We start from the raw sequence: 26,460 nt of genomic DNA on the forward strand, positions 1-26,460 counted from the left end.
ATCAGATAAGGCCCAAAGTAAGTAAGCAGAAGGAAAGAAGCGGCAATCGCAGTCGTGATATTGTACAGACAGCTTTAGGATCATTCTTCATGCGCACAGGACGTAACATGTTGTTCGCTTCCACGGAGGTTCAGTACGAACTCGACTGAGAGAACCCGGAAGCAATTCCGGATGGAAACAAGGAACACCACGGGTAGATAGCAAAGGGAGCGAAGGGTGGCGAGAGAGCGAAAAAGGAAAATCCCGGGATCCTTCTTCATTGGCAACGCGTATATTAGCAGAAGAAGAAGAAGAAGGAAGCGTAACAAAGAAGGTGAAATAGAAATTTACGACAGAGAGAGGGGGCAGGTGGGAGGGTAGGGTGCTGAGGATGGGAACGAATCGGGCGGACGATTCGGTGGCCCGGTGCGATCGGTGATGAATTGAATTTGTACAAACCAAAAGAAGGGAAGGAGGAGGAGGAGGAGGAGGAGGAGGGCTTACCGGGGGAGATCGATAGTGGAGAGAAACAGGTCGCCATCCCCACGACACAGGCCGAGAAGACGCAGAGAGAGAGAGAGAGAATCGAAGAGAGGAAGCAGAAGAAGAAGAAGAAGAGGAGAGGGAAGGAGAGGGAGAGAGGATAGGGAGGGAGCGGAAATATCGAAAGAGCATCTGTTGTCAATGGGAGGGAATTACCTCCCTAATCCTTACATTTACGAAAATTGCCATTGGGGTGGACCGGTGGACGGAGTAACGATCGATGGGAGAATAATGTCGATGCAAGAACCCCGCCAAAAAAAGAGAAGCCCTTTGGGGTTTCCGTCCCTCCCAGCGGATCGTGGCAACATTCCAAATTGATCTTTTACTCTCCTCCTTGGCATCACCGCTGACATTTTTTTTACTCCGTGGCCATTCTCGCTATATATATATATATGTATGTATTCACTATACAACATGAGCGATGGGTTCTGTTGAGTTTCAAATTAACATTGAAAACAAATTCAAATTGAGATTAAAAGTATTTGGGGCAAATAGGCCAATCTTGAACTTTTTTTTTTAATATGATCATATTGACAAATCGAACTAGTGTACAAAGTAGGTGACGTGGCCTGCGACCCCAATCTTGGGGTTAAAAGTAAAGGAAAACAAGGGCCAGCCCATCCCATATCAAGCCAAGCCCATTTTATAAAAAGGATGGAGCCCATTTAGACACTGACTTTACTTTCGACAGCCTAAGTAGCTGACACCGATATACATTATATATGCATTTTTTTATACTATGACAAATTTCATTTTTATTCATTTCACAAATAGATAAATAATAATCAAGAGCCTAAGATGAATTTACACTAAAAAGAAGTAATCCATCATTTATTAATATTATTCATTATTTCAATTTGATAAATTCAACTCCATTCTAACCATCCATAAAACTTGGAGGAAAGAAAGAAGAAAATGTAATCCATATGTTGGACTTACATGTCAAACCGTGAAATCTGAAATAGAAGAAAAAGAAATAAACTATGAGGATAAAATGTATGTCATGGAAAGTGAGAGTTAGAAGAGAAGAGTAGATGAGATTTTTTTCCCCTTATTATTTTTTATTTGTTTACATATTTACATTTTTGACCTTTATTGAAAATTTTAAAAATTGATCCCATACGTGTCATGTCACAATCACGCGTCAAATTCAATTTATGTTGTAGAAAGTACGAAGAGAATTGGCGTGTCGAATTTTCCAACACCTATTGGCCAAGTATCAGAGAATGTCAAAAAGAGTATTGAAATGTTCGACATAACATGAACGGCTCCTACGGAGTATAGATATTTCTTAGTAATGGCAGCTCTATTCCGAAGGCCCCTTTGGGCATTGATGTCGGCACAAAAGCCGCAAGGGACACAAGAAGAAGTAAGAAAGGAGGGGTACATTAATGCACCGTGGGAGAGAGAACGAAACTCTGCTGTAGCGGATGACGAGAGGAGAGAGAGAGAGAGAGGGCGAGAGAATGTGGTGGTGACTGGTGAGAGCTGGCGTTGGACGAGACAACAGAAGTGGGCAGATGGAGCGAAAGGGTGAACGTAATACTGCGACGGATATGAAGATTTTCTGCAAATGCTGACGGCGGCAACTAGATAAGATCTAAGTACGTCGTCAGCAAAGCAACATTTAGCAGATGTGCAAGCTCATGGACATGGACATGTTGATGTAAAAACGTAAATGAGTTCCAGTCCTCCAAACACCGATGAACTTGTTAGATGCATATATACAACGTCAAAGTCACCCTACCATCCCAGTCCTCTTCTTCCCCGTTCCTTTTTTGTTACAAGTAGCGACACTCCATTCCATTCTATGAAGATAGCTGAAGCGGCAGAAAAAGTTCAAAGCCCCTCAAATAGCACCGTGAACCCCACGAGAAGACAGTTTCCAGCGGAGACCGGCGAGTAAGCTCACCGACTGGTACGCACCATCGACATTCCCAGATCAACAATAACTTCCAAGTTGTCTGTGGCTTTCAGAGCCCGGATAGCATCAGAGAGAAGAAAGTAAGGGACAATTAAGATTACCAACTTACAGCCCGAAAATTCCTCAGTATCTTCAAGTCTCGGCTTTCAACTCCTTATATACATACAGCAGTGCCTGTGCACTCAAACAGCGGAGAGGCTATAAAGTAAAAACTCGAGAAAAAAAGAAAAGGAAGCAAGTATTTGGAAAAAGACTATTGGTGAATCCTATGTGGGTTATCAACAAATGGTATAGGCCTTCCCCTCAGAAAGCCAACAGAGGACGGACGAAGTCCCAGCACATCCATTGGGTAAAACTAAATGTACACCATTTGTGCAAGGACCAAAGGTCATTTTTCTGAAAAGTCCCCAAAAAGGAGCAAGGATGTATTCACACGACGGCTTTCAGGCAATAGTTGCTCCGCATCAGGAACAGGTTTAAATCCTTTGTCACTGTCTGGGAAAGGGAAAGAAAGAGACAAGGAAAGAGAACCAGAAACAGGGTCCTCTTCCTGGGCAGCCACCGCCTCTGGATGACTATCGCTTTTATCTGCCACACCAATCCAAAGGGGCAGAAGTCCTTTGTTTGATGACTTTGTTTTTGCTCCCAAAGCAAGGTCAAGATTTGGGACCCCATCATGAGATCGAGCTGGAACCGATGACGGCAGTGTTTTCCAAGGCATGGAGCTCTCCGCTGAGGTTAGGTCCTTTGCATGATTGGAAAGGACAGGAAAGAAGAACCTCTCAGCAGTTCCCGTGTTTTCCAAATTGATCGGCTCATCACACACTTTATTGTGCAACTTCTCCACAACTGCCAGAGTGGAATCCTGCGCACTTTTCTGTGATGCAAAACCATCTACCAGATTTGCATCTATCGGCCTACTAGCCTCATATATTTCCCTACAATCAGTCTTTTGCTTCTTATCCACATGCTCTATTTTAACATTTTCACTACTAACATTATTCCATGCCACTTTTTCATTAGTGCCAAACGAAGTTTGTAAGGCTGTCTCAACAAGATCTGAATGTCGCCGCTTCTTTTCATGCTGCAAATGCTTGAGCACATCTGAAGTCGTCGATTCTACCTCTAATGCAGCACCTTGCTTCTGTTCATGCTGCAAATGCTTGAGCACATCGAAAGTCGTCGATTCTACGTCTACTGCAGCACCTCTATCCATGAGCCTGTCTTCTTCCTTCAAGATTCTGTCAAGCTTCACTTCATTTCCCCGTGCCATGCAATTCTTGCTCCCTGCTATTCCTGGATTCCTCCAAGCAAAGAATGGGACAAAGAAACTTTCGATGCCACTTTTTCATTAGTGCCAAAAGAAGTTTGTAAGGCTGTCTCAACAAGATCTGAATGTCGCCGCTTCTTTTCACGCTGCAAATGCTTGAGCACATCTAAAGTCGTCGATTCTACCTCTAATGCAGCACCTTGCTTCTGTTCATGCTGCAAATGCTTGAGCACATCGAAAGTCGTTGATTCTACGTCTACTGCAGCACCTCTATCCATGAGCCTGTCTTCTTCCTTCAAGATTCTGTCAAGCTTCACTTCATTTCCCATGCCATGCAATTCTTGCTCCCTGCTATTCCTGATTCCTCCAAGCAAAGAATGGGACAAAGAAACTTTTCTGTCCGGAGAGGTAGCACACTGCATCAACATCTTATCATCTTCGGCACTACTATGGGCACCAGTTGTTACATACGGCTGAAGCTCCATGGGCACTATGGCATCTGAACCAGAAACTTCATTCTACAGAAAGTATTGTAGATGTCATTTGAACCATGAAAAAAACTTAAGATCACCAGAGAACGGTCAACGCTATCACAATCACAAATTCTGCAACATAAACACTTAAAAATTGAATATCACGAGTTTCACACTCTGTGTCAGGTTCTACATAGTTGCAGAAACAGTGTTAGAAATTAACAACTACATAACCTATTTGATGCAATGGAACAACAGAAACAAGAAGAGTGCTATTTGGGTACTTCACATCAATGACATCAAGCAAACCAATAAACCAAACAAAGCTAGAACATAATGCTGTAACAATTTTCTACAGAATACAAAGCAAACTAACAAAAATATGCTACTTGTGACAAAGGCTCAGAATCTCTTGGATTGCAAGGACTCAAGGCAAAAGGTGCAAACCCTCTACCAAAAAGGACCATTAAGATTTCGATTTTCTTCATGAATGCACAACATTAGTAAATTACCCTATTGATGTCTCAGTTAATATCAAATTCACCTCTTCATGGGAAACACTGACCATGTATTGCAGGTAAAACATCTTATTAAGTATAAGAAACCTCCTAGACAAGTCATAAGCAGCATACATAGAGGGCCCCACCCACAACACAAAAAAAAAAAAAAAAAAAAAAAGGAATGCACAGAAAGCATTCTAAGAAAGATTCATGCCTGGGATGTTTGAGGACATTTCTTTTGCTGCTTTGACCAGTCACTGCTTGTAAAGGAGCCATGCAAATCAATGGAATCATGTCCACTGTCTTCCTCAATTGAGACTTCGTTCAAACATATACGCATCTTATCAATTGAAGAGTCTTTTGCATGACAATTTCCATTCATGGCCATGGATGATGGTGTGATCTGAGAACTGCCCAATGAAGGATTCCCAGAGGGAGAACTCTGTTCGCAATATTTACCACATGGAGGCAGATTCTCACCATTACATTTAGGAAGAGATAGCTTATTAGATGACGGTACAACAGAAGGAGGAATATCTTTCTCTGGAAGTGTCACATTCAAGTGGATATACTTGACTTCAGTGAAGAACCAGATTGCTGCTCTGAACCAATTACATTTCTTCCCCGGAAAACACCCCAGAGATAAAACAACGTGTTCCAGCCTGTCAACAAGAAGTCTTTTGTTATTCTCCATTGTATGAAGGACATTACATATTACTGAAAGCTTAAATTTTCTATCCTTACTCAACCTACAAAAATTCAAGAGATGCCACTTCGACAGCAGTAATGATGAAGCCCTTCCCTACTACCAGGGGGATCATTCAAGAACGTGCAATGCTTAGCCTAGTCACGGATAAGACTAGCACAGTTGATTACACGATTTATCTCATTCTGGACAATATTGTATAGTTTCCCATGACTTCAGACTAATGATTAAAATTTCGATGGTTATTTGAAAAATGAATCTGTTAAAAGTAGTTGCTAGCATAACTGGCAAAGTTTTACAATTGATGCAAAGAACCTGAAATAAGACTATGGCTTTCTCAGGAATTAGGGTGTGAATTAGGAAGAGGCAGGCCACCCTTTCTATTTGTACTAGGATCCAGCACCTACTTTTACCTCTCCCCACAACCCCCCAAATAATTGCGGGTGTCATGGGTATTGGCAATAACTAAACCAGATGCGTTACTTTAATGTAGTGGCATGTATAAAGATTATTTGCAACTTCATCCCATAGAGTATAGATGGCAATTTTTGACATAACTCGTTTGCACCATATGGACAATGTATTTAAGCATGTTAGAATTCAGCTTAATTGTCTACGGGTCACAAATGGGTCAGTCCGTTTTTACACGGATAATGAATGTGCCGTTGACGGATTGATCCTTTCTACCCATCTACGACATTCTTAGACACGTTTAATTAAACTGGTCAACATCTTACACATGTTTAGACACACTTAGACATGTTACTACACGTTTAACTACATATGTACACATTTGTATAAGATATAGTAGTTTAAACTTGTTAATAGTATCATGTCATGTCATGTAACCCATTTAAAATAATTGTCACGTTTGGGTTTCAAGAATATAACATGATTGATAAACAACGTGTTAATGTATCATGTCCTGTCACATAACCCATTTACCCAAAAAAAAAAAAAAAGATGTCGTGTTTGGGTTTCAAGAATATAACATGATTGATAAATGCTTGAAACATGCCGTGTTTGATTTAGAGCTGAATTTGACATGACACAAAAGCAAGAATCACTGGCCCTACTATAATTAACACCAGCCTCTCCCCTGCTACCGCCAGAACCTTAAAGGTAAAAATCAGAAAACCTGGCTGATAAAGTTCACAGTGCCTATCAGGAAAACGAGAGGAACCCTTTCATTGAATAGCAGAAGAAGAAACAGAAAATAGCAGTTTTTTTTATCTATATAAACTTTGGTGCAGGCAAAAGGTAGAAAACGTAAACTTAGAACTTTCTCAGTATTAGTAAATAGGAGACACAGCAATTGATTCTTACGCTGGGATTTCTCTGGGAGTTGGTTGATGGGAAAATCAGTAGTTCAACACCATCAAAATTTCCTTTCAAAGCTAAATCACTCTTGATCATCTTCTCCAAAGACCTTGTAGCTCCTCTCATAACTGTGTCGTCACCAATAAGCAAGTAAGAAAAACTTGCTGTCACAACAAAACATGCACATTGTGTCCGTATTTCATAAGCAGAAAAATAGTAGTCAGTGACATACCTCTCGGGATCCTCCGCGAAAAAGTAAAGAGCAATATTATCATCTTGAGCACCACTATCATAAAACTGGGTTGGCCATGTACAACTTCTAGGTACTTCGCTCAAGGAAAGTTTATTTGAAAACTTCTTCACCATGTCAAGAACCCTAGGTGAAGCCAAAGTAGACAGATGTGCTTGAAGTCCACCACAAAAATCTAGCTGCTGACTGCCTCTGCACACCTCCAAACTCCCTCTGTAAAATAAAATAAATACTTAAAATAACATCAGGTTAACCTTCAGACGATGATAATAAATTTGATAAAGTTTGAGGCTTCATACCTCCAGATACACTCATGCTCCGGAATAGCTGATATCCTGCAAATAGCAGACGGCAAAACTGAAACGCAAGGTAAATGGCTTGAAGAACTCCCTCAGGGTGCCTAGTGAAATCTATGTTCGCTCCTTTTAAGGAAGTAGCTCCTTTTGTGGTCCAGTCAGCTGTGTTGCATTATTGCCAATCATCTGCAAGCGGGAATCAGATGTACAGCTCTGACGAACTGCCTGCCCTTCATATGGCCCATCAGCAGACATAACTTTCCTCGAGACGTCTGGAAATGATAGGGATCCATGTGTGGGGCTAGACACAGACAAATCCTCAGATTTCTCAGGTCCTTTGTTTCTTCTTCCAGGCTTTTTCAGCATAGAAGATGTTATCGGAGTTTTAGTCTTACTACTGTTGTAATCTCTTCTTTCATACTTCTGGTCATTGAAACATCTGTTCCAACCTGCAAGCTACTAACAGGGCAAGACTCTGCATCATGACCGACTTCTTTACATTTTTGACAGAAAATGCTTCTTGAACCACTTATAACTGCCGGCTTTGAGCGACTAACAGAACAATCCCGGGCTTTGTCAGTGTGATTTGCCAAGCCCTTTGAGCGAGACAACCCATCATGTCGAAGGCCATTGCCTTCAATACAATGTTTCTCGACAGTCCGAGAAGAACTAGTTAAGGGTTCTTCTTTCTGATCAAGCTGATTTGACTTGTATTCTGCAGAAAAATTATATATTTCATCAGAGGAAGAAGATCCAACAACAACTAACCAAGAATTTCTTCACCAAGTGTCAGTCATGACAATTTTAAGAAATAAGTAAGGTTGCTGAAGACAAAACCAACCTTACACAACAAAGAAAGAAGATAGAGCTATGCAACAGTAATGAAATTGTCAGTGAATTCTCTCCTCCAAACTATAAAATACCAATTTCTAAGCCCCTTACCAGCAGATTTAACCAAAACAGCCGGTTTAACATCAGACTGTGCAAGCTTTGAATCTCGGTTGTTGCTCAAAGGTGAGCCTTGCAAAGGTTCCCCACAAGATGTAAGCTTCTGATCAGAATTAGGTGTAGACGGAGTAGAATTGTCCCTTGTTAGACTTGAAAAAGTGCGGTCTAACTTACGTAAACTCATCCTATCAAGCACACTCCCTTCTTTAAGATTCTTAGATCCTTTTGGAGTCTGAACATGGGTGAGTTTAGTTGGAAGCATTTTAACTTTGGCATCAACAGCAAGTGGACGGCCTGGATTTGCGTGTTTGAATGACATCGATTTGCCTATTATTTTGGTAGGCCCTTCCTTTGAAATGAAGGAAGAATTCTCCCTTATGCTTTTGTGCTTCTGAATCATTCCTTCGTCAATCACTTTTACTTTTGGCTTTGCAATGAAGGCATTAAATGAATTGGACTTCAATAAAGTACCTAGGAAAAGATAACCACAAGTACAGAGATGAGTATCGTGATTGATGCAGAAGAAGCACTTCCTTGAGTGTCCAACATTCTCATGAAAAAGTACCTTGGATCGAAGATTGGAAGGCTGGGGGAGCGTGCACCCTCTGGGAAGTCTTGAACAGAATTTACACATGACATTTGACGAGCTAGCTTCGCTTTTCCCTTATCAATATTCTTGAAGCAAGAATCCCTTGATGATGTGACTCTCCTAGTGGAGCCACACAACTTTGATGATCCTGGTCCTATAACCGTTGGAGAGACTTCGATATTTTCAACGAAACTTTTATCAGGGACTTGTGAAGCAGAAGTGACTCTAGACAATGTTTTCCCTCAATACCTACACCAGTTATTCCATTTTAAAAGAGAAACTTTCAACTCATATGATCAAAGCCTCAATGTGGGTTGCTCGCACTTCAGACAGTCAACTTCATTATCTCATCATTTACTATTTCCTTACCTGGCTTCTGGTTTTCATTCTCATCAGCTGACTTGCATTCTTCACACACCCAGTCACCTTCTGGTACCTTTTGAAGCATTTCTCGCATGCAATAGCTGAGTGATGCAATAGCAATCTCATAAATTGGTGTTGTTAAAGGGCGACATATAATCCATAACAAGCAAGCAAAGACCTGCCAAAACTTCATAAATGACTAATTTCTACTTACGTGTGTTCTGCACCATCACTACACCTACTACATATAGCGAGTAGATCCTCCCGACCTGCATCCCCACAGATATCACAAACTTTGACCTGTTTCAGAGAGAGAAAAATGAACAAGATGCCATTTTCCACCAAATGAGAATATTGAACTATATTTCAAATATGTATACACATGAACAAGTTCATATGAAAAGACAGAATGTAAGGTGCCACATAGAAGAAAAATCAGTTGAGAATAATGAATGAAGAAAGCAGAAAACCATGAAAAATGATCATCATCCTCTGTGCTTTTTTAGAGAAACATTGTCCTCTTCTTAAATGCTATCTAGATTACAAAGTTCTACAGAAGAAACAAGAAACCATGTCATGACTTAAGCAACGAAATTCCCAATTCCCGTGTGAAAATGCACCAAATCACATTAGAGCTGTTTCCTTGTATTTGACAGGACAAGTTTACTTGAAACTAAGTTATGACCCAACTATATTTGTTCTCCCTTTGCTACTCACAGGGGACCCAGAAAGAACCAGTCAGACTTCTCAACCACATACACAAAAAAAGGGGGAAAAAAAGAAGGTAGAGAGAGGGGGAGTGCTGCACATTTGGCAGCAATAACAAAAGTGACACAATTCCAGTTATAAGGATGGAAGTTGTGTCCACGAGACATTAGTTATCACCCAATAGTCATAACAAGTCCATTAAATATTTGAAATTCCAATTATACAATTTTCACGTCCCGCTAGTCATATAATTTATGTCATGACATAACAAGGAACAAATAATTTTAACAGCTTAAAGTTTGTTCCAGTGATATCACTCAAACAGCGGAAAACATTATCTCAATAGCTTAGTACTTGAAATGTACGGTTAAAAAGATAAGAAGTGGCATTGCTTACATCCTGCTCCAGGATATCCGATCCCTCACTCTCATCCTCAGGCAGAACTTGTGGTGAAGGGTCTGGCACGTCAGGGGTCTCAAGTGATTCAGTTAACTTTTCAACCTGGTTATCTTCATTAAGAGATTTAAAATCTCCTAATGGAATTTCCTGATCATCTCTTTCACTTCCATCTTCTTGAATTGATACTCTCATTCCTTCTGGATACAGATTGCCACTTGAAACTGAACTAGAGGGAGCAACTTTTCTGTCTATATAGGAATCATCATTATTAGCCCTGGAGTTTAGATCATTGCCACTGCTAACACAGGATATATTATCATCTTGGCCTTCCACTGGCTTGGAATCCTCGGTTGAAATATTAATCTCCACGGAACTAGACCAAGGTTTAGGAGGCAGATAAGTTTCAGAAAGTTTTTCCCTGTCAGATAGCTTGCGTACTGTCAAATCCTCATCTAAAGCACCGGACGCATCAGTTGAAGCTGGTTTGTTTTTAGTATTATCACAGGAATACCCAGAATTGAACCCCTGTGGACGACTTGTTTCGTCAGCAGTGCCTTGTGGGCTGTGTGCTGATGCACCACTTAAAGGCCGCAAAACATCATAGTCATTAGCAGAATATTGGCTGGCTACACCATCGAGACAGGTTTCATCGGAATATTCCTTCCTTTTGGATCCCATAATAACTTGATTAAGATGCATACAAGATGTGCAAGGAGCAGAGCACACATTACAGGTACCAGACTCTGCTGTAATGTTAACTTTCTTCTGACTCATGGAAGGCCCCCCAAATCCTTTGACATCTGGAGATGGTACCTTACCATTCAAACCAAAAGAATAAGATAAATTAGTAAAACTGTATATAGGCAAGAAAAGGCAGATGCACGAAGACAGCGGGAAATGGAAGCAACATCTCAATAGAACATACAAAACACCAACTAGTCAATTTTCAGAAGAAGACATGTGAAAATGCAATCACAAGTATGGTGTTTGCGACACTTTCTGGAATTTATCCTTAACTCATGTGTAATCAATCCATGCAAAAGCCATATTTCTGGCTTGAAAGGTTACGTGTATTCCAAAGTTAAACTTAACCCAGGATGAATTATGGTAGAAGTAGAAGAGAAGCGGTCCACTGTATATGTGGCCATTAATGGTCGGTTGACAACTTGACATTCCTTATTTGGCAACACACTTCGCACACCAGACGCCATAGAAACACAAAAGCCCTTTTTGACTTGTACAGCAGCAGAAAAGAAAATACTGGGGAAGTTTAGAGGGGCTACATTGGGTTTTCCACCACCGCCCATAACCACCCAAATGATGCACGTGAGCCAAGCACCAGGATAATTCGAGTGCCGGCCATTTATGGATCGGTCTCTATCGCTTCAAAAGCGGTCTTCAAACTGATATGGAACTTTGGATGTTCAGCCGGCTCGATACCGTCCAGCTCCCATATCTACAAACAGGCAGGTTCCTCCAATCTAAGGACAGAACCGAACCAACCCGTTACCTACAACTAGAACTCACATATACCCTCCACAAATGAATGTAAAAACCAGTTTGCTCGCCGATACTAATGTCTTTGCCTCAAACTCGATAGGGACCATGCTGGACCTCAACAGATGGATGAATATGCAGGTACAAGACGAAATTCCAGTTGCGAAAGCAAGATACGAAAGGGCGGACTACCTGATTAGCCACCGAATCCTTCTTGAATTAGAATAGGCCTCGTCCCCCGGCCCTTGCATGCGACAGCGCCCTTTCAACACTGGTGTGATCTAAAAGGACAGCATCCAGATCAATTGAGAGATTTTCCAAGAACAAGCGCTCGGCACTCTTCAATCGTTGGTGGGAGGATCAGATCATCGGGGGCTCGTAAGCACCGAAATCAGCGAGGAGAAAAGAGGGAGATGCGCAGACTTCAAAAGAGAAAAAAAAAGAAAAGAAAACCGAAACGCGAAGGAAGGGAAGGGGATCAAATTGAGCCCAAACCCTAATTGCCTCGGCGCACCAAAGGAAGGACCAATCGACTCAAAGCAGAGGGTTTTTTTAATTTTTTAAAATTTTTGGGCACAGATTCGAAGGATTCAAGAGGGGAGAATTGAAATGGAAGTGATTAGGGGGACTGATCGGGAACGGAAGGGTGGGGGGAAGGGAGGGGGGGAGAGGAGCGGTTAGGGCAAAAGAGAGAGAACGTGCCTCGGGTTGTTGAATCAGGTCCGTGGCGCAATAAAGCTCCTCCACGTCCCGCTGCTTCCGCTCTGCCATCGCCGGGAGGCAGGATTGCTTGCGGTGGCGGTGCTCCCAAAACCCAACATGAACTCCCCCCCGAGTTTAAGAAGCTCAAACTTTAAGGGTCGGTGTCAAATGGGAACGAGAGCGAGCGAGAGAGAGAAAAATAGAGAGAGAGAGAGAGAGAGAGAGGGGGAGGCTTTTAAAGTAAAAATAAGAAATCGAGATTCGATTATGAATCGCGAAATCAATCGCATGTGCGAGCAAAACAGGAGAGAGAGAGAGAGAGAGAGGAAAATCACAGTGGCGGAGGAAGAGGAGGAGGAGGAGGAGGAGGAGGAAGGGGAGAGGAGTTTTAGGTGTGTGTGATTTGGGCGTGTCTATGAAGGCGAGCGAGCGAGCGAGCGGGCGACGATCGGTTGAGAGAGTGGCAACGGGGGCGTGCCCTGTTCCTCTCCTCCTCTCTCTTATATCTCTCACCATCCATCGCCCCTTCACCTGCCCAAGTCCCGCACGAGGGACACGCCTCGGACTCCCATTTCTCTTTTTCTTTTCTTTTTCTTTCCATTTTAAATTTGATCTCTTAAACTTTCAAATCAATGATCTTATTTGTTTAATTAGCCGAATAAGTGAGATTGCACTCCAAGAATACAAGTCAACCATTGCGTTAGCTAGCCATGTTCAAGTGATTGGAAATCATGCATTTTCATTTGGTGCATTGACGATACAATTTTATCATTCATTTATTCTTTTCACAATTTTTAATATTAATCTTATCATTTAATAACGATATCTAAAATATTAATGACATAATTATATTTGATATATAAATTTCACAACGTGTTTAGCGCATTATTTATAGCCATGATGTCAAAAATAATGGAAGGATTCTTTAATGTCCTCGACGCATGCGAGTTCTACTCGCTTTTAAAACGAGATATGGGGGGGGGGTGGTCCATGTGATTTTTAACGGTTTAAGATCAAGGAGCGGGGCTGCACATGCATTCAAGAATCTTTTTTTCCCAGGAGTAAGGGTGCGTTTGGGAACCACTTCCTGAAGCCCTTCGGGGTCCAAAGTCCTTTGGGCAAAAAAAAAAGGCGTTTGGGAAAAACTTGGAAGGCACTATGGACAAAATGCTAGCATTTTTAGATTTAAAGCCCCAGGAAGGAGGGCCTGAGGCAGAGGACTCCGCCTCGTTTCAGCATGCCCACGCGTTACTTACTGCTTCACTCTTTTTTTCCAAAATTGTCCTCATGAATTTTTGTTTTTTAGGTTCGTGCCCTTGGATGAAACACTATTTCATCTTCTCCGGCCGACGCCTCTGAGGACGCCGCGACCTAGCGATCGTCGTCGGAGAGTCGGACGACCTCCGCGAGTCGCGAGCGTTGCGGCGGCCGGCGACCGCCGCTTGCGCACCGTGACCTCCGCGGGGAGCTCGCCGAGGCCGCGCGACCATCTCGGGTCGCAGTCAGTGGTCGCGACCCGATCACTGAGTGCCGGAGGCTCGGCGGCCGACAGTCTGGTCGCGCGACCTTGCCGCCCCGGATTCGGGTCGCAGCGGCGTCGCGCGACCTCCCGCGACCTCCGCCGCCCCGGATCCGGGGGCGGCGAGGTCCGCGCAACCCCGTCGCGACCGGATCCGGGCGGCGGGTCCTCCCGCGACCTCGACGCCTCGGATCTAGGTCGCCGGAGGTCGAGGCGGCGTCGCTCGACGCGCGGCCTCGCGCCCAGTCCGGCGTCGCAGAGGTCGAGGCCGCTCGCGCGACGCGCGCGACCTCGCGCCCCATCCGGGTCGCCTGAGGTCGCTGACGGCCCGCGCGACCCGCCCCCGCATCCGGGGTCGCCTGAGGTCGCCCGTGGCGGCCGCCGGAGGTCTTGGCCGACGGTCACGCCCTCGCCGGTCTTTTTTTATTTTTTTTAATAATTTTTTTATCACAAACTCATTTGTAAATGTGTAAATTCCCCAAACGCTATTTTGCTCAAAGACTTCACAAAGAGCTTTTAAAAGCACAATTTGCTAAAACACATTTCAGATTGAAAAACATCTTTAAGTCAAAGATCTGCAGATTTTCCTAAAAGGGAGTAAGTCATATTGATTTTGGTTTTTTCTTTTGAGGAGGACGCGATGGTAACCCTACGGAGCATGAGCGTTCGGGTTCCCGCCAAAAAAGGGTAAGAGAGGGGGAAAAGGGGGACCGAGCAAAGGGCGGCTGAACCGAAGGAGATCGGAGGGAACTCGCTGCAGAGATCGAGATGAAGAAGACGGCGGCCTCCGCACCCTCTCCCGCCGAGCCCTCGCCCTCGCCCCATCAAGAGCACGGCGACGACAACAGTCTGCAGGTCCCTCCTTCATCTTCTCCTCATCCGCTCCCCCATCCCCCCCAACGTTCTTTCCGAGAAAAAAAAAAAAAAAAACCTCAGTGTTCTCATGTGTCTTGCCTCGTCGTGCTCCGGCGCTGACTACATTTTATGGCCGGATTCAACAGCCGTTCTTCATCCTCCATAGAGCGGCCCCCGACAAATCCGACCGCAAACCATCCCGGAGGAGTGTCCCCTCGTCTCCGGCATCCCCTAATAAAGCCGTCAACTCAGATGACCACGACGATTGCTCCGGGGATCTCTCTCGCGAGCACTTGCGAATGGAGGCTTTCCAACACGCCTGGTCCGACATCGAGACTGCCATCCAGGTTTCTCTCTTCCCTCCTTGTTTCTCGCCCGAGTTGTCCGTCATTTCCGGCATCGCATTTCCATCTCTCCGCTTTAACTTCCCTGCCTGTCTACCGGATGTCCTTTTGGTGATCTCTCAACTCGCTTTCCACTGCAGGGAGTCCTCCAGAGTATCGACTCTGCTACATTCGAGGCTATACATTCCTGGATCAGTGAGTCCTTCAGCATTATCAGGACGCATGTTTCTTCTGGCTTTTCTGAAGTTGCGCAGTCTTTCCCTGCCGCAGTAGATTCTGTCTCTAGAAGGCTTTTTACCGGGCTCATCCTCACCAGTAAGTCTCTAATTGAGATTCCTCAAATACTTTTGGGTAGCTACCCTCGACCTTTGGAAGATACTAATCTTTGCTATAGGTCTTTCTGATGCTTGGATAAAAATGTGTTTTGACCGTTTAACATGACCACTGGCGTTGATACCATCCTGCTGTTGCTTTTGATTGTACGTTTATAAACGCTCTAGTTTGAGGGAGCTCATAACTGTTGGCTTGTTCTGCATCGGCACTTTACGAACATCACCGCAATTAAAGCTTTATCCTATCTCTTTTCTTCCTCATGCAACCTTCTCAATTAAGTTGATTACCGACAGAGAACATGGAGCTGTTTGATGATCTCAGGACATTTGAAGAGGTTGGCCGATTTTTGAGATCCCATGGATGTCATGTTGCTAATCTTTCTTCAATGGATTTTGTGGCCAAGAATGGGATTGGTGGTTGTATTACAAGCTTGCTCAGACAGTTTTTAGCTACTAGTGTGGATGTAGGTGTTGCATTTTCTCATTCTTTATCTTACAAAAGTGCATCCGATTCGAGAACTAATTAGACTGTTCACATTTGCGATCCTAATTTTAAGCAGGCACCTGACATGCTTACTTTGTCATCATGGTACAACAACCAAGTGAACAACGACACCCCTATTGTTTTGATTATAGATGATTTGGAGCGTTGTTGTGGGTCTGTCCTATCAGATTTCATCCTTTTGTTAAGGTTTGCCACCTCAAGCCACCTCATATATGCACATTGTTCTTTGCATACTTAAATTAGGGGACTTACTTATTCTTCACATGCATGTGTCAAAGCTCATTCTCTCAGTGACTTCTACATGTTTCTGTTAGATTTCTTTTGATCCACTGTACATAAGAGGTTAAAAATGAAAAGCGGTAAAACTCTTTCTACAAAAAGAGGTGGTGTAACTTGGTTTGCTATTTAATCAGAGGAACATCACACTTATGTCTGCATTCTACAATGTAATTTCAAAATTAAGGGGGTATACGTAGTTGCGCACCTAGGTCTAGGATGTATGAATGTCGCAATCTATTTGATCACTTTTAAAGTGTTTTGCAGTTTGAATAAAGTAACTCTTTGGTGATTAGTTCTCACCATGGCGGCTGTTAAGCCACCATATTATGCTATGGACACCCAGGGTTGGCTTTTTTGATGTCACAGACCATATGTATCACGTGCTTATTTTCTTTTGTTGTACTTTATGAAGCCATCCTGATGATAAGATTCTTTCAGTGAGTGGGTAATGAAGATTCCAGTCATCTTAATCATAGGAGTGGCAACAACGCCAGATCGGTTGAGAAGCATACTTCAGTCCGAGGCGCTGCAGTGCTTGTATCCTTTCAAGTTCAATTTGGGGACTCTGGCAGAGAGAATGGACGCTGTTGTTGAGGCTATTCTGGTGAAGCAGAGTCCTGGTTTCTTTATTAGCCATAAGGTGGCAGTTTTATGAGGAATCATTTTGTTAACCATGGTGGAACGTTGAGTTCTTTTATCAGAGCTCTTAAGGTCGGTACTTTAGATGATTATTGAATGATTCTACATATTGTCACAATTCTCTTCTAACAGTTAAAATTGCTCACAACCTGTTGACGTCACCTTTCGTGTAGTACTTTTCAGATAGCATGTGTCCAACATTTTTCTATGGAGCCTTTTAGCTTCGTTCTCAGAGGGCTTATTGAAGAAGAAATACAGGTTTGCCTTTGTATTTCTTGGTGGCTTCTATTTCAACTGCAATTTAATCATCTCTCATACAATATTTGGGAGGAGCTATTTGGGTCACAAAGCAGAGAGCACAAACAGAGACCGAGGGATGATTTTTTCATGTCAGGAAGATTATAGGAAATGGAAAGTCATTTTAGTTTGGTTCTACAAAACTCATTTTCCACAATTTTGGAGAGAAACAGGTCTCACGCTTCAAATTTGAAAGACAACCTTTCCTTTTACGCTATAATGACTTTAAATGGGTATCATGTTAATTTACTAGTTTTCAAATTTTTCCATGGGTATCAACTTCACCCCTTTTCATTCCATTTATTTATTCTTCTCCTGGATTATGGATATCGTAACTTCGTCTCCCTCCATCTTTTGTCTCCATTGATTTCATTGTTTCCCCTTTTCAGTGCAATATTCTTTTGAACATATTAATAATGTATTTACAAATCTGTTTTCTGTAACACCTTCTATAATGTTAAGCTCATCTATTTTTACATCCTTATCAAGCGTGGTTTGTCATCCACTAATGTCTGCCAAAATTTACTTATGAGTTTGTGTATCAAGATGATCTAGACGATGTAAACGAAAGTCCAGGCCACGTCCCAATTGCTGACAGAATCTTTTGATATTGTACCAGTGAGTATTGTGCCAAGTGAGCAACATGTTGATGATGCCTAATATGTTTGTTTGTTTCTAGGTGAAGAGGACTAAAAAGCCTGATTTCGATGAAAACATACTGCCACTTTGTAGTTTAAATTTTCTCCCTACGACCTATCATGCTTGTTGTTGAAATGTATTTGCACACTGTCCTTGATATAGTATCTTTTCTCCGTCATGTGTCTACGCCCCTTTTTGTATATCTGCACTTCTGTACATTTCATTATTACTCAGAAATTTCCGATGCATGATGTCAGATTTTATTTAATATGTTGCCATATTATTTTCTTCAAAGCGTTCTTCTTTTATCCTTGAAGTGCATATGTATCCAATTTCAATTATTTTATGGGCATCATGGGTTTTTCTTTTTTCCTTAAGTTTATATTTTGCATTTTAGTTCTTGTTTGATAATCTAATCGGTTATAGGGCAGCAAGCATGGTGCATTGCCGAAAGCCATCTACAATTGTGCTTCTAATATTTCACCTTGTGAGAGGTATGTGCTTAAGAAAGTCAGCATTTTCTTGGTAGAGTAACAAAAGAGGTGGTATACTGACTTTACGGTTGCGGATTTGTCACTAGTAATAAAATGGATGAAGAAGCTGTTCAAAGACTGGTTCCTGAAATCGCACAACTTAGGAGACTGCACTTCTTGTGGAGCATTGTGGTCCTGGTAAGGGCTTTATTTGGTGCTTTTAGTAGACTTGCATGTTAAAGATTACCCAAAAAAAGAATTGCATAGGTAAAAGGATTGTTGGGTTGCTTTTTTTTGCATCTGTTGCTTACATTATTTTGAAGAGCTTTTCATCTTGCTCAGATCAATAGTAAATGCCCTTTTCATGACCTGAAGCCAGCTTCTATTTACTTCGATGTAGAGACTCTCTGTCCATGGGTATTTTATTGTCTTTCCATACACGAGTAAAGCAATTGGCAACTTGACTATTGGTGTAAAATTTTCTGTGTGTATCGTTCCTTTTCCTGAGAAATTAGTCTTGGCAAGCCTAGATGCTAATTGTATATCAATTTCATAATCATAAAGTATGTGGAAAATTTTCAATATGTTTTGGTGCATTTTAGTATAAATGAAACTGAGAATTCTATGTGAGCAATCTAAACGCAAGAATCTAATGTCCTATTCTATATATGAGTTCATCTATTGTGCACTTAAGGTTTAATCACCATTTACTTTTCCTTGGCTGGAAGAGAACACTGAAGCTTAGTATTCCAGTTTACTTTCAGAAACTCAAGTAAGAAAATATTTTACTTAATATATTTGGTGCATACTTCTAAAATTTTTACTATTGGGAACTCATTGATGTCACTGTATATCTTTTAAAGTGGGTTATACTCATAAAGAAATGGTTGATCTATCCTTACTGTTTGTCAATATATGTGAACTTCAGTGTCTATATGAAGCTGGAAAGGGCAATGAGTTCCACGTGCTAGACTTACTGTGCGAAGCACTTGATCCAGAATTTTATGCATCAAGGGCTCCAGGTTCTTTTACTCAAGAGACTGGACGTACAAAAGCATCATCTCCAAATGATTGTTTTACACATCAGCATAAGTTTACCATGAGAAAGAATGGATTTATCTCTCAAGCGATGCGGAAAGTAAGGTAAGAGGGTGTTTTTCAAAAGTATAAATCCTGAAACAATACAAAGGTCTTCAGAGGGGAGAGATCTATAATATCTTTCATTTCTTCCAATTTTTGTCATTAGCCTTTGTGTTCTACTATTCTTTCTGTTGCTTTGTAGTTAAGTGCAATATGGAAATTTACAGCCGCTATTAAATTCTGTCATGATCTTTGCATTAACTATATTTTTGCTTTATGAAGCACAGATATGGTAATCTTATATTTGTCACATGAGCATGTTTTTCCATCAGCTGTAAACATTCTTTTCTAGATCATCTTTAGGTGTTGTGTATGCAAACGTTCTTCTGCAACTATTTTCTGAATTTAATCACCTTTTACACTTTTGCCTTTAGTCCATCCACTATGTGTGTTCCCACTTTGAATTTTTGGCATTTGTCTGCTCTAAACTGTTTTAAGACATGCACAAACTCTCTAATAAAAAATCTGCAGCACTTGAATTGTATCAAAGACTCGATATTAAGCAGGTGCATTCACATATGAGGATCTGCGTCCCAACCTGCCTGAAGAAGCATAATCATTGTGGTTGCCGTTTGTCCGTTCTAAGCTCTTATAATTAATATCTAATTTGATATAGCCTGCATTGACCTTTTGCCATTTTAAGTCAAGGTGCCAGAAGATGAAAATTTCTTCCTTTTGGAAGATAGAGAAGCGAAACAATATGTGATTATTGTCATTTTTAAAGCTTTTCCTCCAGGCTTCCACCCTGATGTATTTTCTGCTTATGTTATTTACAAAATTGAGCTTATTCTATAATTTTTCTACTTTCCCTAGGATTTATGTAATTAAGCTGGGACGTGATAGAAAAACTAGTATAAAAGAATTCTTGCTCTATGATTGCTGAAACAGATCCAGGATTGAAATTGCACTGCCTTGAAGTTAAAGGGAATAGCAATTGATTCCTAATTTTGCATCCACAACTATGTTCATTTTGCTATGTCATATGTGCATTTTGTTGATTCGCCCTGTGCTATCATCATCATGGGAGTTTGGCATATGTTTCAAGGGATTCGTCAAAATCAGATGAGGGAGTGGAATTTTGCTATATCTTTGGTACTTCAGATCGTGCTATTGTAGGTTTTTATATACGGTATTAGCTATCTCATTTACTATCCTCTTGTAGATTTTTATGTACAATTACTATCCTAGTATGACATAAACAATTCTACTTTTCCTTGTTGATGACATTTTTAATTTTAATTTGACTCAGGGATCTTTCTGAATCACACCTTCTTTCATTGCTTAAGAGGTGGGAAAGACATACTGCAGATATTATTGAGGTATTAACATAAGTGATTTGCTTGGGCAGGTGGTTTCCTGCTTGCTGAAAAGTTTTTTTGTCTAATCAGTCTTAAAATCTTCTTGTTCTTGACCTTATTACATTTGTCTAGCTTGCCCATGTTTGCCTGCAAGGGTCATTATCTTCAACTAATTATACTTTTTGTTGACTCAGAAATTATTGGACATAAGTGAATAAGCATGGTGTGAGTGTACATGAATTATATGCTTAAAATTGACTTGATATACTGGTTATTTTGGTCCTTGGTTTTTACACAGCCATATCTTTGTGTACTTCTGGTGGTTATCTATTATGAATTGCTTGCAAAGATCCATTAATCATTTTGTTTTACTAATTTTGGGCTATGGTATCCAGATCTGTTCCCCTATGTCTTCATATTCAGTCTTCACTGGTGATTCTTTGACCTGGTTCACTTGAATATAAAACAGGCTTTAATTATTACCAAATCTAACTTTATGAACATTATGGTCGCAAGAATAAGAGGTAAAATTTATGTGGCTTGGTCTATTAGAAGCATCCAACTCTCGTGAAGTCATGTTGGTAAATTCCTTGTGTCATAGGATTCTTTTGATACTCAGGAGTCCAATACTAGAAAAACTGTGTTTCTGTTCTGATCTAACCTCATAATTGGATCAAACTCATCTTCAACTAGAGGTCACTTTTGCAGATCCATGAAAAGGTGAAGGAGTTGCAACATATGTTGAAATTTGAAAATTGCCAGCAGGTTAAAAAAGATTCTGTGGAGATTGCCAAGTAAGTTTCCTTAATAGTTTAGTTTAGTTTTTTTTTTTTTTTTTTTTTTTTTTTTTTTTTTTCTAGTGGATGAATTCCATTCTCATTCTTCTTACAGATTCAGTTCCTCTTTATCTCTTCAACATTTTTCAATGCATGAAAAGTAGTCACAGTGGCTTTTTGACAGGATACGTGGACTGCAAAACAAGTCAAATCTGGGAAGAGATATGAAAAGGGTCAATGATAAAGCTTCCAGCTTTCTTGCATACCTGATTGAGTAAGTGTACCATCTGGCACTATTGGATTTTTCTTTATGATGATTTGTCTGTCCTCTCACTTCAATATCTTTTTTCCCAATGCAATTCTTACTAGAATGTCAGTTCTCATTGGCAACATGTTTTTGGCTTTACTATATATTTGCTATGTTCCTCTCTTGCTTGTTCCTGTAGAAATACATGTACAACAACATTACTAGGAGAAAGCAACCCAGTATAAGGTTCAGAAATAAATTAAAGGAGTCCCGATTCCTTAAATCTGAAATAAAAGCTGAATTACAAGAATCAGGGACAAATGTAGGAAACTTCTCTCCAAGTTTATCCTTCTGCAAGATACCCAATTCTTCAGGAGCTTGAGTCCATTTATAGTCCTGCCGCTGCCTGCCTTACCTGGCTGTATAGCCCACTGCCTTATTAGCTTTGAGCATATGCTTCACTTCACATAATTCACGCAGTTCAGGAGCATCCTCCCTTCTATATTTGCTATACCATTACAAATTTCTCTTGCTAAGAAGTGCCTAAGGCACTTGATAAAGACCCTAAACATAGTAGGAACAGTTTTCAATACACATTAAAATAATGAATGTTGAAATCACTTTATTTTCCTCAAAATGTGTAAAACAACAGGCCAATTTGCAAGACATGGTTGATAGCCCTTATCAAGCTCCCTAAGGGCACTTTTCAACAACAGTGATGTATGTTTGCATAATGAATGTGTAAACAATTCAAGCTTATGACACAAACTTATATGTTTTTACTTCTTTGTAATTTCACATGTTGCATGTGCCATCATATTCAATTGTTCCGTTATTTTTTATTTTTTAATCTTTTTTTGCAATTTTTATTGGTAATTTTTATTGAATGGTTGCCAGATTGACACATCCACAAGCTGCCAGAAGCACTTTCAATCATCCAATCACATGAGGCTTTAATGTGTGTAGTAATGTCCAAGATGTAGATACAAAGACAAAAGGAATAAACTAAACATCCAAGTGACATGTTGCTCACTTAATGTGTGAATTAACTATACCATCGTCAAACATGCTTTAATTTTATATATCAGATATTATTTTGCCATGGGAAATTGTCCAAGTGAAAGCTTGAAAACATTGTGCAATGTGAAATTTCCTACCAAGCCTATTCCTCTCTTGTTTACCTTCTCCAATTTTCTGAACCTTGGACCATTACGTCCCACATTCTAGTCATCTCCACCATACAAAAGTCCAAGGATCAAAAGAAAAAAAAAATACTACTATTGATATATCTGAGGACATTACTCCAATAAAAGATGGCAGCAATCCATCGACTACAATGTTTATGAAGGTGCCTGTTGCCTCACAAAAAAATTCTTCTGTTATTGTTGGATTGGTCTTCAATCTTGTTCTTGATTGACTTTTACATTGTTCTTGTATTAATAATGAACTTACATACGCATAACTGGAAATCTTATAATGGAAACAAAATCACATAAAATTTGCACAAAGTTAGAAGCTAGAAGCTCATTCCTGGGGAGAAATAGTTTCTTGAGATAACTTCTCTCGCTTAATCATGTATCTTTCTACCATTCCCTTGATTTGAGTTTGCATTGAATTTTTCTCTTATTATGTAGTCTTGAGCATTGAATAACAATATGATCTGACCACAATCATCTTCTTCCAGCAAATGATTTTTTTAATTTTTTCTTGCTGTTGAAGTACATGTGAGCAATACATATTTGAATATCTTTTGCTGAATAAACTGTTCAAGAATACTCAATTTCAATTCTCTTCTCGACAGGAAGTATATGCAACCCATTGAATGCGTGCCTTCTCATGAGATTGTTTGCTTTAAGAATGTCAAGAAACTTCAAATGGTAAAAGACTCCTCTTATTGTGCCCATCTATTATTAGTTGTTTTGTTTCTCCAGGACTATGTTTCTGGCCATTGAGGTATGCGTGCTATTGTAGTTCTTACAGATCATATCTATCGCTAGATAGTTTCTGGCCTATTGGCATTCATATTTGTTCTTGCACAAGGTTATTATGTGATTACGCAACTCTTCAACAGTTGAAGCATTGCTTAGGTTTATGTCTTTCTGTGGGAGTTAATGAAATTTTGTTGGAAGTTGGGAAAATTTGATTTGACTATAGGCAACATTGGCTTAGTGGACAACCAATCTAGACGGGACAACTTGGAATGCATGTTTCAGATGATAATAACAGAAAGTGGGATGAACATTTGATGTGTTAATAATAGCAGCAAATAAATGTACATTTTGATATGTTGTTCTCTAATGATCTCAGGCTTTAGTTGGAGACTCGAGAAGACAGATTCAGGTTGATCTTTTGGAATCCCACAATATTCTGAGTTGTAGTTGCTGCAGGAACGATAATATCCTGTTGTCATCCATGCATGATACATCAATCATGTAAGCAATCTTTTGTTGGTAATTTTGAAGGACATGTGGACTTACTATTTTCGTTAATTACTGTCATCATATAAATACAACCTATGCATTGGAAAAGATAGTTCTTTGCAAAGTTTTTTATTTAGAAAAATTGAATGACCTGTCCAGATGCCAAAAGTGAATACACTCCTACATTGGTCTTTTTCTCTTTGTTGGCTTCTCCAAAGAAGAACAAGCTTCTATTCTGTACCTCTCCCTTTTTCACGAGTCTATAGTATGGGACAATCTGCTGCCTACTCTCACTAATTATTTTGAGATTTAAATTTTTTTTTGTTTTTTTTCACCCCGCAAAAGACCCATGAAATTATTCAGTGAATGTGTCATACCTCATCGCAAGCACAGCGGTGCACTTCACAATTTGGAATATGGATGAGGAGTGTCTAAGACTAAAATGTTTTCTTAGACCATTAGCAAAACCTTACTCATTGGAATTTGTTGATGTCTTGGGGCAAATTTCTTAAATTTATCTAGTTAAATAGCAAAATCAATCTTCTTTAGGTAACTGCCACCATTGGTGACAGGATATCAAGAAGGTCGTATCTGTCTATCGCTCTACATAATTGCAGCAATTGCAGACACCCACTCTTCCCCCTAGTCACTGTTGCAGCTTCCATTCATCAAAGATTAAAAATGTGCATTTGATGTCCCAGGTATACTTCATGCCAGGAGCATGGTGATCTCGTCAATCTCCATGACTGGTACCAATCTTTCAAAAGGATTCTTCTATGCCCAAACAGTAAGAAGAGGCACAAATTGAAGCAGTCCCCTGTCTTGAAGAAACGAAAGATTGTTGATGATTCTGAAAAGCTGAGTGAAGTGGTGATACAGTATCCTTTATGGTTGTTCTCTGATAATGTTTCTTTATCAAAAACACATTTCCCATAGTTAGGTACCGCAGCATGACCTTGGCTCTGCACGTGTGGTAGGTCTATGAACTCTTTCTTCCACTTATTTTAAATTCTATAACCATAATCCATACTTATAGATTTATCACTGCAGCATTCATTGTGTATTGGGGGGCAGTTGGTAGTTTCTGATGATACTTGATGCCTTCTTCTGGATCAACTTGTTATTACGCATCTATACCAAACTTCCACTCCTTTTTGTCCAAATATTTGTCAAAAGATGGGGCAGAAGGAAAACAAGTAATGGATGATCATGGTTTTTACCAGTCCTCTGCAGTTGGTTATATGACCTTTTCTTACCTGTTGAGAATAGGATCCTGAAATAGTTTAGTGATGCCACAGAGAAATCTTTTGTTCCTTGGTTCGCTTAGATTGGATTTGACAACACTGGCCCTTTTCTTATGGAACCTCTTTGTTTTGAGGAACTAAGTTTGGAATCCAAGATACTATGGTTCAGGGTAAAACGTAAAGAATGGCTTGTGATACTCCACTGGTCACATAGTGAGGGCCACTGCAGTTTGGGTTATAAAGGCTTATCACTTGTGTAGATACTTAGTTTTGATTTGAAATTCCCCAAATAGTTCAACCATGTCTTATTTTTGGGCGAATACTGCATAGAGTAAACATTTGAAGTATATCGACTCATTTATTTGTGTGCATAGACTAATTCCAATAACATTTCAAATGCACGTGCTCTCTCTCAAACATCGCTTATTTAGCATTGATTAAAATTGATTTTTATCAGATTAAAGCGATTTTTTTTTTTTTTTTTTTTTTTGCCTTTCATAAGACTTCAAAAACAAATGTCAGCTTTGTGCTTTCCTTGTTCCTGTGCGAGCAAAAGGTTGCTTGAGCATTTGATGGGGAGGATGGATACATGCTATTGTTGGGTTGGATTGCGTCTTCTTGAATGTTCATGCCTTAACACGTTAAATCAGATCAAGGTTTTGCAGGGGAGTTGCAGAACTTCAGATTACCGGGCTTCTCCGGATGCAAAGTAAAAGAAGACCAGATTTTGTGCAGAGAGTGGCATTTGGACTTTGATATTTGCTGTTTGTCTGTTCCTGTTTGGTGTACTTCACAGTCGATAATTAAATTTTTTAATTTACCTATTTATGGGGAAATTACAGATGGGAAGAGCATTTGTATGATTATTGGTAATATCAGAGAAAAGCTACCTTCTGGTTTCAAGATCAGGTTCAAGGTTGAATTGGCCTGGAACCGGTTCCAAGTCATAATAAAACAAGATAAAAGATGAACCTTTTTTGGAAGAT

At 40.4% G+C, this 26,460-nt stretch overlaps 3 protein-coding genes across 4 annotated transcripts; 1 reads left to right on the forward strand and 2 right to left on the reverse strand.

Annotated features, from left to right (window-relative positions):
- Positions 1–2,507: 2,507 nt before the first annotated feature.
- LOC120288337 lies at positions 2,508–6,815 on the reverse strand. Of its 2 annotated transcripts, none has more exons than XM_039302269.1 (4): positions 6,722–6,815; positions 4,904–5,351; positions 4,039–4,234; positions 2,508–3,706 (listed from the first exon to the last, which is right to left on the reverse strand). In XM_039302269.1, the coding sequence occupies exons 2-4, from the start codon at positions 5,075–5,077 to the stop codon at positions 2,835–2,837; spliced, it is 1,242 nt and encodes a 413-aa protein (XP_039158203.1). In that variant the 5' UTR covers positions 5,078–5,351; positions 6,722–6,815; the 3' UTR covers positions 2,508–2,834. The 2 variants fall into 2 exon arrangements, with proteins under 2 accessions (XP_039158203.1, XP_039158201.1); XM_039302267.1 differs by having other exon boundaries at positions 2,508–3,458; positions 3,791–4,234.
- Positions 6,798–12,917, reverse strand: LOC120287614. Its single transcript, XM_039300601.1, has 11 exons — positions 11,958–12,917; positions 10,266–11,081; positions 9,376–9,461; positions 9,168–9,262; positions 8,775–8,970; positions 8,204–8,742; positions 7,638–7,976; positions 7,441–7,533; positions 7,265–7,322; positions 6,948–7,178; positions 6,798–6,843 (listed from the first exon to the last, which is right to left on the reverse strand). Exons 2-11 carry the CDS (start codon positions 11,040–11,042, stop codon positions 6,798–6,800), a joined length of 2,460 nt encoding a protein of 819 aa, XP_039156535.1. The 5' UTR covers positions 11,043–11,081; positions 11,958–12,917.
- A 1,728-nt stretch (positions 12,918–14,645) lies between these two features.
- On the forward strand, positions 14,646–26,377 carry LOC104450603 (origin of replication complex subunit 3). Its single transcript, XM_039307471.1, is given in 18 exon segments — positions 14,646–14,841; positions 14,988–15,188; positions 15,326–15,500; positions 15,812–15,981; positions 16,078–16,208; positions 16,740–16,945; positions 16,948–17,012; positions 17,124–17,198; positions 18,303–18,370; positions 18,457–18,547; positions 19,278–19,492; positions 20,739–20,808; positions 21,496–21,581; positions 21,748–21,837; positions 23,612–23,687; positions 24,118–24,242; positions 24,932–25,108; positions 26,125–26,377. Coding segments are annotated over 18 exon segments (2,214 nt in total). The 5' UTR covers positions 14,646–14,754; the 3' UTR covers positions 26,231–26,377.
- Positions 26,378–26,460: the final 83 nt, after the last annotated feature.

Source organism: Eucalyptus grandis, chromosome 1, assembly GCF_016545825.1.
Source record: "Eucalyptus grandis isolate ANBG69807.140 chromosome 1, ASM1654582v1, whole genome shotgun sequence".
Taxonomy (NCBI): domain Eukaryota; kingdom Viridiplantae; phylum Streptophyta; class Magnoliopsida; order Myrtales; family Myrtaceae; genus Eucalyptus; species Eucalyptus grandis.